Source organism: Galeopterus variegatus, unplaced genomic scaffold, assembly GCF_000696425.1.
Source record: "Galeopterus variegatus unplaced genomic scaffold, G_variegatus-3.0.2 Scaffold4352, whole genome shotgun sequence".
NCBI classification, from domain to species: domain Eukaryota; kingdom Metazoa; phylum Chordata; class Mammalia; order Dermoptera; family Cynocephalidae; genus Galeopterus; species Galeopterus variegatus.
In genome coordinates this window covers 140,618-154,243 of record NW_007730463.1, presented here as the reverse complement: position 1 = coordinate 154,243, position 13,626 = coordinate 140,618, and the positions used below count along the sequence as shown (strand labels likewise).

The 13,626-nt window shown below is 51.0% G+C and overlaps 1 protein-coding gene across 1 annotated transcript in view; it reads left to right on the top strand.

Annotated features, from left to right (window-relative positions):
* Positions 1 to 13,626, top strand: part of AFAP1L2 (actin filament associated protein 1-like 2) — a 44,686-nt gene that overhangs the window by 14,134 nt on the left and 16,926 nt on the right. Inside the window, exons 4-7 of the mRNA XM_008587367.1 lie at positions 3,558 to 3,648; positions 9,069 to 9,100; positions 10,691 to 10,864; positions 11,967 to 12,146. Coding sequence (XP_008585589.1) covers positions 3,558 to 3,648; positions 9,069 to 9,100; positions 10,691 to 10,864; positions 11,967 to 12,146 — 477 coding nt within the window. The remainder of the gene's footprint in view (positions 1 to 3,557; positions 3,649 to 9,068; positions 9,101 to 10,690; positions 10,865 to 11,966; positions 12,147 to 13,626) is intronic.

The window sequence follows — 13,626 nt, the reverse complement described above, 5'->3', positions numbered from 1 at the left end:
TGAGCGCGGTGCGGGTGACACCACACCAAGGGTTGCGATCCCCTTACCGGTCACAAAAAAATCAGGTTTTGAAGTCAAATCTCTTTTCCATCTTTATTTCATATTCATAATCTTCACTGTCATAATGGTGATGATAACTAAGATAATAGCCCTTTCTCCTTAACCCTGCGAGAGGAGGATCTCTCTCCTTTGGCCTCCGATAATGTCTGTGTAAGTATGTGGCTCTTCTGAATTGTTAGCTAGATGGCTTCATCATTTACTTGACATTGGCACTAATCTTTTGCTCCAGTTGGGACTCGGTCCTGCTCCTCCTTAGCAAGTCGAGGCAGAGCTTGGGCTGAGCCAGGTCAGGCCCAAATGTGTCCTCTGCACCCTTCCTCCCCCGACATATACATGAAACTTTTCTCCCTTGAGTTCTTTTTACATATTATCTTTTTAGTTTAGTAAATCTTATACTCATTGAGTATTTAATAGTGCTGAGCACAATTTAATCCTTTAAACACCCAATGTGACAGATATTTCTAGTCTCCCCACTTTACACTGAGGCCCAGAGAGGTTAAGTTTGTTGCACAGAGTCACCCAGTGTATTAGTCCATTTCTGTTGCTTATAGCAAAATACATGGAACTGTGTAGTTTATAAGAGAGGGAAATTTATTGCTTACAGTTTTGGAGGCTGGGAAGTCCTGAGTCCAGGGAACGCATTGTTGGTAGTGACAGTGACACAGGGATCTCATGTGGCAGAATATGGCAGAGCAGAGGGAGAGAACTAACTCCTTACTCCTCCTTTTGAAGCCATGAACCATGCCCACAACCACCATTAAACCATCAGTTTATTAATCCACTTACTCATGCATGGTCCTCACAATCTAATCACCTCTTCAAGGCCCCACCTTTCAATTAGCATATAGGATTTCCCACTCTCCTAACACTGTCACTATGGGGGACTTTCTTATACGTGGACTTTGGGGGACACAATTCAATCCAAGGCACACAGCTAGGATGTGCGGGTGTCAGGATTCAAGCCTGGCCCTGGATGGTGTGGTCCTCACCTCTGCCCTACACTGCCTGTCTGTATTGATCCATTTACAGTAGATTTTGCAGAGAGGTTTGGGAGACTGACAAAACAGTGCCTGGTGCTCTACCCTAGACAGGATGATAGGCCCCTAGAGACAGACCCTGTGGTGACAATGACTCCTGGGGAGCCCCTGCAGAAGGGTTCATTCCTCCTTTGTCCTATTCTAATTGTGGGAATCCTGACCTGGAGCAGGGCTTCTTGGAGGCTAGAGCTGGAGGCCCAGCCAGCAGGATGTGTGAGCCCCAGGAGACCTTGTGGCTGCTAAGGTGAGAGGGAACTTTCCCCTTGGACCCCAAGAAACCAGCTCTTAGAGGACCATGCCTGGGTCTCACAGGCAGCCCTTTCTCTGGCTGCTGGCTGGCCAGGGCACCAGGAATGGCCAAGAGACATCTTACCAGGCTAGTGGCAGCAAAGATGAGGGTCATTCCCTAGCAGCTACGGGCTGTGTGCCCACTGGAGGCAAATACCTCTCCCTCAGGAAGGTGCCTGGCCTGAGGTGCTATGCACCTGTCTCCTGCAGCAGCCCCGGTCTGCTTAGGAAATGACCAGATGATTCCAGTCCCTCCTGTGCACTGAGGGGTGTTGCACTCTCAGGGGAGGGGTCCAGCATCCTGCTGGGGCAGATGCTGTTCAGAGACCACTTCTGTTTCTTCTACCAGCTTTGTCAGAATGAGGCTGGATCTAGCTGGAAGGTATCTGGTGCAGGACCCAGGCTGTGGCCTGTCCTCTGTGACACCCCATTAGGGCCAACCCTGTTCACACAGATCTGTCTCAGCTTGTAGGTCCAGTGATTTGGTTCTGCAACGATGACAATAGCCTCCTCATATTTCATTTAGGCCAGGCTCTGTAGAAACATCGTCATGTTTTATCTCATTGAATTTTCAAAACAACCCAAGTACAGAGAAGGAAGCCAAGACTCAGAGAGGCAGACACATACTCAAAATTAAATCTATGAAGTCCTAAAGGCTGGATTTAAGCCAAGTTACATTAACTCTAGGGTCCATGTAAATAGACTATAGGCTCCAAGCCACACAAGACTTGGCTCTGGGGATGCTGCCTTCTTCCCTGGGGGAAGCTGGAATGGACACTCCTGCATCCTGGGCTTGGCACTGTCCCACAGAGGCTGAGCCTAGGCTGATTGTCCTCCCACCGTATTCTGGGCCAGGAGCTACCTGTTCAGAGGTCCCCCAAAATAGGCCTATTTTCTAAGGTCGGGTTTCTGGATCCCTAAGTCTCACCCCCAGCCCTTCAAAAAGGAGAGCAGGGAATCCCCAAGGCTCAGGGATCATCTTGAGCTCGGGACCCTGTGGGGTCCTTCCATTGGCCACCTCCTCTGTCATCCCCCCCTGCCACCTTCCCTCCCTTAAAGCCCTCTGGTGCTTTCACTTGGAGCTCCCTGGGGGCCCAGACCTGCAGCGTCCAGCACAAGGACTTCTCAGAACCGAGAGCGGGAATGCCCTTCACATTGTGCCGCTTGTGTTCTCAACTCTACGCATATTCCCGTGGCCCTCCTCAGGGGTCTCATGTTTCAGGAAGACACTGGAGAGTCACATTCGTGGGCACTTACACCTGCATGACCAATGTCACATATTACTGCAACAGTCGCCCTTTTTTTCTTCCCGCGCTATAGTTCACAAGGCTGTTGTTCGTGGTCTAGTGCCCAGTGTACAAGTGGAATAATGGAGGGACAGTGAATGGTTTCATGTATATGTTCTTTATTCTACTCAAATTACACACGTCCACCCATCCCACGTAAGAGGCTCGGGGTCGTCTTTGAGACTCAGTTCAAAGATCCTGTCCTCGGGGCATCCTTCCTTGGTCCTAGATGCTGCTCTTACCCTCCTCTAATTTTGGAAGAACTCTGACCTTATCGGATAAAGCACTACTAACAATGCACTTGGTCGGGACCTGTTGACAATTCACCATCTAGCTAAGTCTTCCTTAGGACGGACTCCTGATATCTGGACGCATCCCTCGCAGCTGCTACAGGGGAGCCGTCCAGTATTTGCTGAACCAGTGATTAAACTTTATTGTGGCAAAAGCTTGGGATTTAGAAACCTGGTCCTCTTCCTCCATGTGCCATTGATTAGACCTTGTCTTTTTAGAAAGTATGTTCCATTTGAAAGCTGTAATAGCTTCCACAACAGCCCGACACTATCTGGACCTTAAAGTGCATCACACGCCATGTGTGTAACGATGTGTTGTGTGTGTCATGGGAGGCTTTGAGCCTCACCCTGCAGAGGAGAAAGCTGAGGCTCAGCAGCTTAGAAATGCACCCAAGTCCCTCGGCTGGCTGCACACCACACACAGGGGGCTGGGTGACTGATGGGACTCATGGTGTTCCACCTGCCGAGATTGCTTCAAGTCCAGTTGGACTTTTTTTCTCCTGGACACCCCCTCCTTCCACCCAAAGGGTTAATTATAAGTTGCCCCCAGATATTGTCATATCTGAAAATGTTTGTTTTATCTGTTCATGCCACAGATTCCAGAACGGAAGCAGCTCGCCATCCCAAAGATCGAGTCTCCTGAGGGTTACTATGAAGAGGCTGAGCCGTATGACAGGTCCCTCAATGGTACATCCTACTGGTCGGGGCTCGGAGGGGGTCTAGCTGCTTCCTGCACAGGGGTTGGTGTTCACTCATCTGGCGGTGACCAGCTCGCTCATCTTGGCTGGAAGGCAGAGGGCATTCTAGGCTGCTGTGACCAGAGACTGTGGCCCAGATTGGGAACTGGCCACAGAACGTTTGGCCTTTAGTCTGAATAGGAAACTGAGACCCACAGCAGACCCATCTCACCTGCAAGGAGGGGCCGGGGATGGCAAACAATGAGCAGGTTTCCTGCACCTGCTATTTTCTGCATTCTCACCTGGAAATTGCTGAATTCAGCACAAAAGGTTATAGAGGAGAGGTGTGTTGGCCAAGGGCACAGGGCCCTGGTAAGCAGTGGAAATGGTGGTCAGGCTGAGCCTGAGCTCAGTTTCCCCATCCTTTCACTGGACTGATAATTATTGTGCCCCCCACTATGTGTCAGGGTCTGGAGCCCAGCGTCCCAGCACTTTGATTCTGTGAGAGGAGACAGACAGTGAATGAACATAGGATGTGTCTGGTGGTGATAGTGTTAGGTTGGAAAACAGAGGAGGGGCTGGTTGGTGTCAGGGAAGGAGTGTTATTTTAGAAAGGGCAGGCCTCGCTGATAGTGTGACCTTGAGCAGATTCCTGGATGAAGTGGGGAGGGGGTTGGGCAGATGCCTGCAGACAGAGAGCACAGCAAGTGCAAAGGCCCCGAGGCAGGGGGATTCTTGGCCTGTTTGAGGAGCAACAAGGAGGCCAGCATGGCAGGAGCAGGGGAGGCGGGGACAGTGACAGGAGATGGGGATACAGAAGGGGCTGCAGGCCACAGCAAGGACTTTGGCTCTTCTTTGAATGAGACTGTGAGCTTTTGGAGGGTTACTTAGTGACTGTCCTAATTTAGGTATTAAAAGAGCACTGTGTGAACGGGCACCGTGTGAATGAGCTGTGCAGGCAGGGCTCACACTGGAACCCTCTGGGGTTCTATTACACAGAAAGGCCCCAAATGTTCTGGAAGAGATGGTTGTAACCCTAGTCTGCAGGGCGGCTTGACTCCGGTCCTCCCCTTCTTACTGCCTTCTCTTTCCTTCCTTTGTAAGTGTAAAGACTTTGAAAGCATAAAGCAATTTGCAAATGTAAAAGGTGAGGGATGCTGGGGGTGGAAGTGAACTTGACTGAAGGGGGCGTTGGTGGTTCCGTGAAGCCCAGGACCAGGGATGAGATGGGACCGGTGACTTGGAACCACATGGGATTCTCCTCCTCTTCCTTCACACTTCACCTGCTGCCTCCGGCCCCAGGAACTGTGTGGGAGGTGAAGGCCTGTTGGTACTGAGGTTATTCTAAGAGGCTGGCACTGTGGTCAGACGTCACTTAGCTTCAACCCACTGAGCATGGAGGTGTTGCCGAGTCACCGGGCCAGGCTGTGATTTCAGACCAGAGCTGAGGGTGCGGTGCTGCTGTCTGGAGGCATCTCGAAGGTGGAAACAGTGACTCACCCATGCGGTGAGCACCTGGGTGCATCCTAAGCCTGTCTCTCTAGGGTGTGGCTTGAGCCAGCCAGGACATGTCTCCCAGACGCTCCTGGAGCCTGGCTTGTGGGGCAGACACTTCATCTCGACACAAACAAGTGGTCAGAAGACCAGGCTTCTTGGTGTTTGTCTCTCACCTGTGAGTTCACATGGTGGCCAGGCCTAGGGGTCATCAGAAGGACAGCCTGCACTCTCCATGTAGAGTGGGTCAGGAAAGCTTCTAGATGGAGAAAACCCAGCTGGGGAATAAATAGCGGGTGGGTAGGGAGACCGCGTTGACCCTCCCGCCCAGATGAAGGCTGGGGATGCCTCGGGAGAAGCAGCTGTGTTCAGCAGAGGGAGGGCCTCACCTGCAGTGTCGGCTGCCTGTCTGCACTTCCCGCCTGTCCCCACACCTGTCTGAGCAGCGCAACTGCAGGTTGCAGTGGAAGGAGCCAGCTGGGACCCCAGCATCTTGCTGTAGTTGGTTGGCCAGCGGCAATTTTGCTGACTTCTGGCACAAGACCAGTTGCTTGGATTCTTGTCCTGCTTTGTCAGCAGTGTCCCCACGCTGCTCCACTGGGTCAGGTTCCTTTCTGCGAGCAAACGTTTAGCAAGTGCCCTGATGGCCTATACTGTAGATAGCAGGTCTGTCCTGCTTGCCTCAGACACCAGGTACTTTGCGGATGGTCTTTCTTGCTGGGGTAATGCCAGCTGCTGTAACAACTAACCCCCAATTTCAGTTGACAGTAACACAATAAAAATCTGTTTCCTCTCATGGAGCAGGTTAGTGTGGGTGTTACTGGTTTTCATGAGGTTTAGTTACCTGGGCTCTTTCCATGTTTGTCTCGGCCACCCTGTAAGGCCATAGAAGCCTCTGCAAGGAGAAAGCAGAGAACTTCTATCTGCTTCTGGAAAGCACCAGCCAGGTGACAGGTCATGTCTGCATGTGAAAGGGGCTGGGAAATGATGTCCTTGGCTGGGCTGTGGCCCCTCCTACAAGCCCACGCTACTGACGGGAAAGCAGATGCCTCTGGTGGGCAGGCAGCTATGTAGCCACAGCCAGGTCTATCTTTTAGGGTCTCTGCACTTGGGCGTTCCCTCTGTTCGTCTTGTCTCTCTCCTATTGACTCTGTCTGTGCTTCTGAATATTATGCAGGTCATTCTGGCAGATTTCTCCCCACTGGAGTCCCCAGATGGGTGCAGGCGCCTGAAGGAGTCATTTATGCCACGATCACCTTGGGTACTGCTTGTCCCCAAAGCTGGAATGACAGTGACCCCTTGCCTGCTGCCTGGCTCTCAGAGATGGGTGCATGCTCTGACATGGCCACTGTCCTCTCCCCATCCTCGTGCATGGGCCCTGCATGTGCACACCCATGTGCCATCCTTTCAGAGGAGTGACTTACTCTGTCTTCCACAGACCCCTGCCTGTGGCATTGGAACACATGACTGAAAGACCCACGGTGTGCATGGTTCTGTCCTTGGTTCCCAGGGACTTCCTGCAGGACACAGTTGGGTACAGTCCACCTGGGGACGGCAAATATGGGGATGGGATTGTCTGAGCATTCTGCCTTTCATTCTGGCTTGCCCTACACTCCCTGGAAGCCAAGTATCTGTTCTAAGAATATCTTACATTGATGGTGTGCTATGATCCCTCTTAGGGATACATAAAATTGATTCATTTGTTCTAAATTTCCTCCAAGCTACTCCAGGAGCTATGATTTGCTGCTGTTTCTCAGTTAGCTTCCTGATACCCGCATGGAGGAGGACGGGCAGGTGTTAGAATTCTCCATGAAGCACGTGGGTCAACCCCAGAAGCCAAAACGCTGGGATGTACCCAGCCTCATCGCACTAAACTCTGTAGCCTCCCTCTGTTAATTTTTGTTACTGAAGAAGGAAGAATCCCAATTACATTGCATCATGCTTCTTATTTCACTTATTGGACAGATAATACAATACTAACAATGAAGAAAACTTTTAAAAAGTCACCCTGATTCTACCACGCTACCAAATCAACTATTTTGAGTTCTCTGTGTTGCCTTACAGTACTGATCTGTTTGCCTATATAATTCTAATTGTGCTTTCTCCTGAATTATCATATCTTAGGGAGTTTATTTAGCTGCAGACTAGATTTCAGAGTTTTAACTGATTATTGTTGCATGGTATGCTCCTAAGTAGACAAAATCAACTTCACTTTCCCAACTCCCCTCTGCTGACTGTTAAATAGCACTTGAATGAATATCTTAATGCATGTAACATCCTCTCTCCTCTTTTTAAAAAACTAGTTTCCTAGGATAAACTCCCAGGGCTGGAATTTATTGGATCAAAGAGTATGGGTGTTTTTATGGCTCTTGAAACAACAGATTGCTTTCCGAGAGGCTTGTGTTAATTTACATTGCCACCAGCAATATGAGAATTCACTGTCTCCCAGTGCTGTTTTCAATCTTTCCTTATTTAATACATTTAATAAAATTATAAACTGTGCAACTTCTTTATTAAGCCATGAAGAGAAGTAGCAGCACACTGCTCTGAAGGAAAATTGATACTAAAATATGTAAGGTGTTATTTTTAGAAATATTAAAATAAAATAAAACAGATTTTCATTGGCACTGTAGCTAGAATAACTTTTGCAATGGCCTCATTCAGTTTTTCTATATCCCAATTCAAGTTACGGTTCTGTTTTCCTACTTGCAGGACCCTAGCTGTGCAGATAGGAGAAGGGGCTTCTGGAGTCTTCTGAGAGGCCTTAGGGACCCATGGACTGTCCCTCTTCTGAAGGGTGTCATGGGGGGGAAAGAGTATAATTCAATCTGAGTCAGGAGGGGGGCAGAACAAAGACTGCTGTGTAGACATCACAGGAGAGTAGAGGGTAGAGGGTGGGCCCCTTTTCTAACCATTCGAGCTGCTCAGGAATGGAAAGGAGTGTCCAGTGATCACGAGGTGGTGAGTCCCTGTCCCCAGGGAATCCAGGAAGAGCAGCAAGGTTACAATGGACAGGACTCCTGTGCTCATCTGGGGGTTGAACCGGGGATCCTGAGGTTCCTTTTTCTCCATGCCCTGCTCTTCAAGGATGGAGATTTCATTTTTTCAGAGGTGATTGCTTTTCTTCACATAATTTTTGTTGGCCTTGAATAGAGCAGTGAGGCCTGGAGAATAGAACAACTCTTTCAGGGTGGTGGGGGCAGAAGGTAGAAATGGACGCAGGTGGAGTATGCGTAAAGTCAGTGCTCTGGTGAGTGTTGGGATTCTTTCAAAATGCCAAAAACATGGTGGGGTTGGCCGATTGCCAGAGGTAGAGGACGGGTTTAAGTTAGGAACAAGCGAAAGGAGCTGAGTGTGTGCAAGGTGTTCAGCAGAGAGGAAAAGGGAAGAGAGCCTGTGGAGGATAAGAGTGTATTTTTGACCTGGCCTTTTATTTCTGAGGTGCCACAGTCCCCTTCCCCTGACGCGGGACAGAACCAGGCAGAGCAGGTGGGCAGGTGGGCAGGTGAGAGGCCTGCTGGGTGCACAGCTCAGGGCCCAGGTGGTCTTCTCTTCCCCGACCCCTTAGAGTGAGAGTTCCAGGCCTGGAAGAACCTGGAAACATCCCCCCCTCCCCAATTCTTCAGTTGAGGAAACAGAGGCCCAGAGTACTCTCAAGAGCAAACCTTCGGTCTCCTCGGGGGGGTCTGTGGAATCTGAGATGACAGGATTTGAGGAAAAGGGAAAGACTTGTGGTTTTAAGTTAATTGTCTTGCGGCCAGAGGCAGCCTCCCAGGAGCTTTGCTGAGGGGGGTTGGGGGCAGGAAAGCCAGCCCTGGCCTCGGTTGGAGGTTGTGGGGCTGGTTCAGGGGCACGGGCAGGCCGGTGGGTTGAGGCCTGGGCCACTGGCTGCCCTCCTGGCCAGCGGGGCCCTGACCGGGCCGGTCTTCCTTGCAGAGGACGGTGAGGCTGTGAGCAGCTCCTATACTGTCTCCCAGTGCTGTTTTCAATCTTTCCTTATTTAATACATTTAATAAAATTATAAACTGTGCAACTTCTTTATTAAGCCATGAAGAGAAGTAGCAGCACACTGCTCTGAAGGAAAATTGATACTAAAATATGTAAGGTGTTATTTTTAGAAATATTAAAATAAAATAAAACAGATTTTCATTGGCACTGTAGCTAGAATAACTTTTGCAATGGCCTCATTCAGTTTTTCTATATCCCAATTCAAGTTACGGTTCTGTTTTCCTACTTGCAGGACCCTAGCTGTGCAGATAGGAGAAGGGGCTTCTGGAGTCTTCTGAGAGGCCTTAGGGACCCATGGACTGTCCCTCTTCTGAAGGGTGTCATGGGGGGGAAAGAGTATAATTCAATCTGAGTCAGGAGGGGGGCAGAACAAAGACTGCTGTGTAGACATCACAGGAGAGTAGAGGGTAGAGGGTGGGCCCCTTTTCTAACCATTCGAGCTGCTCAGGAATGGAAAGGAGTGTCCAGTGATCACGAGGTGGTGAGTCCCTGTCCCCAGGGAATCCAGGAAGAGCAGCAAGGTTACAATGGACAGGACTCCTGTGCTCATCTGGGGGTTGAACCGGGGATCCTGAGGTTCCTTTTTCTCCATGCCCTGCTCTTCAAGGATGGAGATTTCATTTTTTCAGAGGTGATTGCTTTTCTTCACATAATTTTTGTTGGCCTTGAATAGAGCAGTGAGGCCTGGAGAATAGAACAACTCTTTCAGGGTGGTGGGGGCAGAAGGTAGAAATGGACGCAGGTGGAGTATGCGTAAAGTCAGTGCTCTGGTGAGTGTTGGGATTCTTTCAAAATGCCAAAAACATGGTGGGGTTGGCCGATTGCCAGAGGTAGAGGACGGGTTTAAGTTAGGAACAAGCGAAAGGAGCTGAGTGTGTGCAAGGTGTTCAGCAGAGAGGAAAAGGGAAGAGAGCCTGTGGAGGATAAGAGTGTATTTTTGACCTGGCCTTTTATTTCTGAGGTGCCACAGTCCCCTTCCCCTGACGCGGGACAGAACCAGGCAGAGCAGGTGGGCAGGTGGGCAGGTGAGAGGCCTGCTGGGTGCACAGCTCAGGGCCCAGGTGGTCTTCTCTTCCCCGACCCCTTAGAGTGAGAGTTCCAGGCCTGGAAGAACCTGGAAACATCCCCCCCTCCCCAATTCTTCAGTTGAGGAAACAGAGGCCCAGAGTACTCTCAAGAGCAAACCTTCGGTCTCCTCGGGGGGGTCTGTGGAATCTGAGATGACAGGATTTGAGGAAAAGGGAAAGACTTGTGGTTTTAAGTTAATTGTCTTGCGGCAAGAGGCAGCCTCCCAGGAGCTTTGCTGAGGGGGGTTGGGGGCAGGAAAGCCAGCCCTGGCCTTGGTTGGAGGCTGTGGGGCTGGTTCAGGGGCACGGGCAGGCCAGTGTGTTGAGGCCTGGGCCACTGGCTGCCCTCCTGGCCAGCGGGGCCCTGACTGGGCCGGTCTTCCTTGCAGAGGACGGTGAGGCTGTGAGCAGCTCCTACGAGTCCTACGACGAGGAGGAGAGCAGCAAGGGCAAGTCAGCCCCGCACCAGTGGCCCTCGCNGAGTCCTACGACGAGGAGGAGAGCAGCAAGGGCAAGTCAGCCCCGCACCAGTGGCCCTCGCCCGAGGCCAGCATCGAGCTGATGCGTGACGCCCGCATCTGCGCCTTCCTGTGGCGCAAGAAGTGGCTGGGGCAGTGGGCCAAGCAGCTCTGTGTCATCAGGGACACCAGGCTTCTGGTCAGTCGTCCCCTTCTCTCCTCTGGGGGAGGGGGTGGGCGGGGGCAGGGCAGGGAGGACCAGATTGTCCCTGATACTAAGAGTTTAGAGCCTTTTCATACCAGGAGATTTTAACCTCTCCCTAACCTGAAATGGTAGGCAGAACTGTGCGTGTGTGGGTGAACGTGCTTTTTCTGAACTAGAAAAGTCTAGTAGTATCCATTAGGCTCTCAAAGGGGGCTGGGATTACCACTGTCTCCCCCAACCTGAAATGGTAGGCAGAACTGTGCGTGTGTGGGTGAACGTGCTTTTTCTGAACTAGAAAGGTCTAGTAGTATCCATTAGGCTCTCAAAGGGGGCTGGGATTACCACTGTCTCCCCTTCCCCACTCCATCCTGTACACCTTTTTTTGAGAGCCACATCTTTCTGTTCCCTAGTCCTTCCAGTCAGGGGTGCCCTAGCCCAGCCCCCAACCCCAATTCCAGCTAGTGCTTTTGTCTACGCAGCATGAGAACCCTAGGAATGTTCTCAGAAGCTATCGTATTTTGAGTTACTGATTGTAAGACAGGACCCATAAAGGAATCAGAGGATATTACTCTGACAATCATCCTGTTTCCTGTTATTTTAAATTAAAATTCATAGTTTAATGTCCTGACTTGAAGTTCCATGGAATTATTATAAACACCTTTGCTTCACTGGTTACATCATGTCATGCTCTGTGCGTATGTTATTTTGGGTAACCCTGTTAAGCAACCCTGTAAGGACCCCCCATTATACAAATGAGCGGCAGAAAGTGAAAGTTATCCACAGAGGATGCATTTTAGGAGCCCTCCAGGCCTGGAGCAAGTTGGAACCACTTGGGTTTTCCTAGGGTCCAGGAGCATCCCTGGCCAAGGCCAGTGAGGAGGTGGCTTGGGAAGGGAAGCAATCTGATGCTGAGAACAGGAGTTGCTGGGATCTGAAGCTCAGGCTCGGGGCCTGCTTTGGGGCATCCAGTCTCCTAGTCCTGTTGGATAAAGTCGGGATCTTGGTGGGTCCTGCAGTGTCCAGTGACCCCTCCTTGGCAGAACCCGGCTAGGCCTGGCACCCCTGGAAAAGTAGCGTATCTTTTCTTTACTTCCAGTGCTACAAATCCTCCAAGGACCACAGCCCTCAGCTGGACGTGAACTTGCTGGGCAGCAGTGTGGTTCACAAGGAGAAGCAAGTACGGAAGAAGGAGCATAAGCTCAAGATCACGCCGATGAACGCCGATGTGATCGTGCTGGGCCTGCAGAGCAAGGACCAGGCCGAGCAGTGGCTCCGGGTGAGGGGGCCGGGGGAATGGGCTGCTCCCCCCCAGGGCTTGCTCTGAGGGGCTCCTGCAGTCCCAGCTTTGTCTGAAGGGATGGAGGATGTGGTCAAGGGTAAAGGTCTATGATCCATCAGGTTCCCAGGCTCCATGAGGTCTACGTGATGCCATCAGTCTCAGGGAAATGGATCATAGTGCTCTGCCGTGAGGGCTTCTCAGGAGCCTGGACTTGGGCCCTAGTTGAATTCACTTACCTCTTAGCCTCTAGTGGGTCATCACTGGCCTCCTTATTAAACAAGAATAGACGTCACTACCATTTGTTAAGTATTTACCATGGACCATGGGCTTGTAGCAAATATGACCCACCTAAGCACGCTGGGGATAGCTGGGCAATGTTAATGTCCCCATTTTACAGGAATGACGATTAAGGCTCAGAGAGCAGAGGTGGCTAATCAGGGTCACTGGGCAAGTGAGTGGCAGCACTGGATTTCAACCTAGGACCCTCTGACCACATGCAGTGTTTTCTCTCACCACAAATGCACATGGTAGCTCTGTCCACGCTTACCCATGGTGTGATGATGACGAAGCACCTGGGCAGGGGCTTGTCTGCCCCATGTTAGGCGTGAGCTTGATGATTCCAGAATGTATAAGGTTTGCACCAAGAAGGGACCCACAGTTCCAGAAGGGTCTCTAAACCCAACAGGGTCCCAGAGCTGCCCTTCCCTGCTTCCTGCTGCCCACTCTACCCGCATGTCCCGCATATAATCCTGCATGTATTACCCACCCTCCACCCACACCCCATTCTGCCACCCTAGCTAAGCACAAACACCTCGGTGAGCCTGTCAGAAACTGACCTGGACAAGCTTGTGAAAACAGAGGCTGCCCGAGGCACTGCCCCCTCCCCCCCCAGGGCTGAGTACCTCAGATTTGCAGCAGGCAGGCTGTCTGTGGTAACCCAAACAATTCTCAATGTTTTGAGAATTCCAGGCCCTGCCTAGCCAAGCTTCTAGGAGAAGCTGATAGGTACCTCAGTCCTTACTGCACATTTTTCAGGTGGTTACAGACAGTGGCATAGAACAGGAAGGGCCACTGCACAGACAGGTCTGTGGTTTGACTTCACAAGTCTCCATGAGAATTCCTGGGAGAATGTTAGCTGTGAGAGGCCTAGCCTGGGCATTTAAGAGCAAGGGCTTTGGGTTCAAATTCTGGCTTCACCCTTTCTTAGCTGAGTGATCTTGGGTTGGCACCTTAATGCATACTAAGTGCTTAGCATTGAACCTGGTGTAGACTGAGTGCTCCATGAAACTGGGCTGGTTCAGATGAGACCTCTCAGGCCCAGAAAGAGTGAGAGGCCTGTCCTGGGCTGCAGAGCTGACTAGGACCCAGGGCTCTGAGTGGCTGGTTTGGTTTTTTTTTTGTTTTTTTTTTTGTCTATTTTTGTCTTTTTCCATGTCTGGCAACGGATCGCAACCCTCAGTGTTGCCCCCGTACCGGA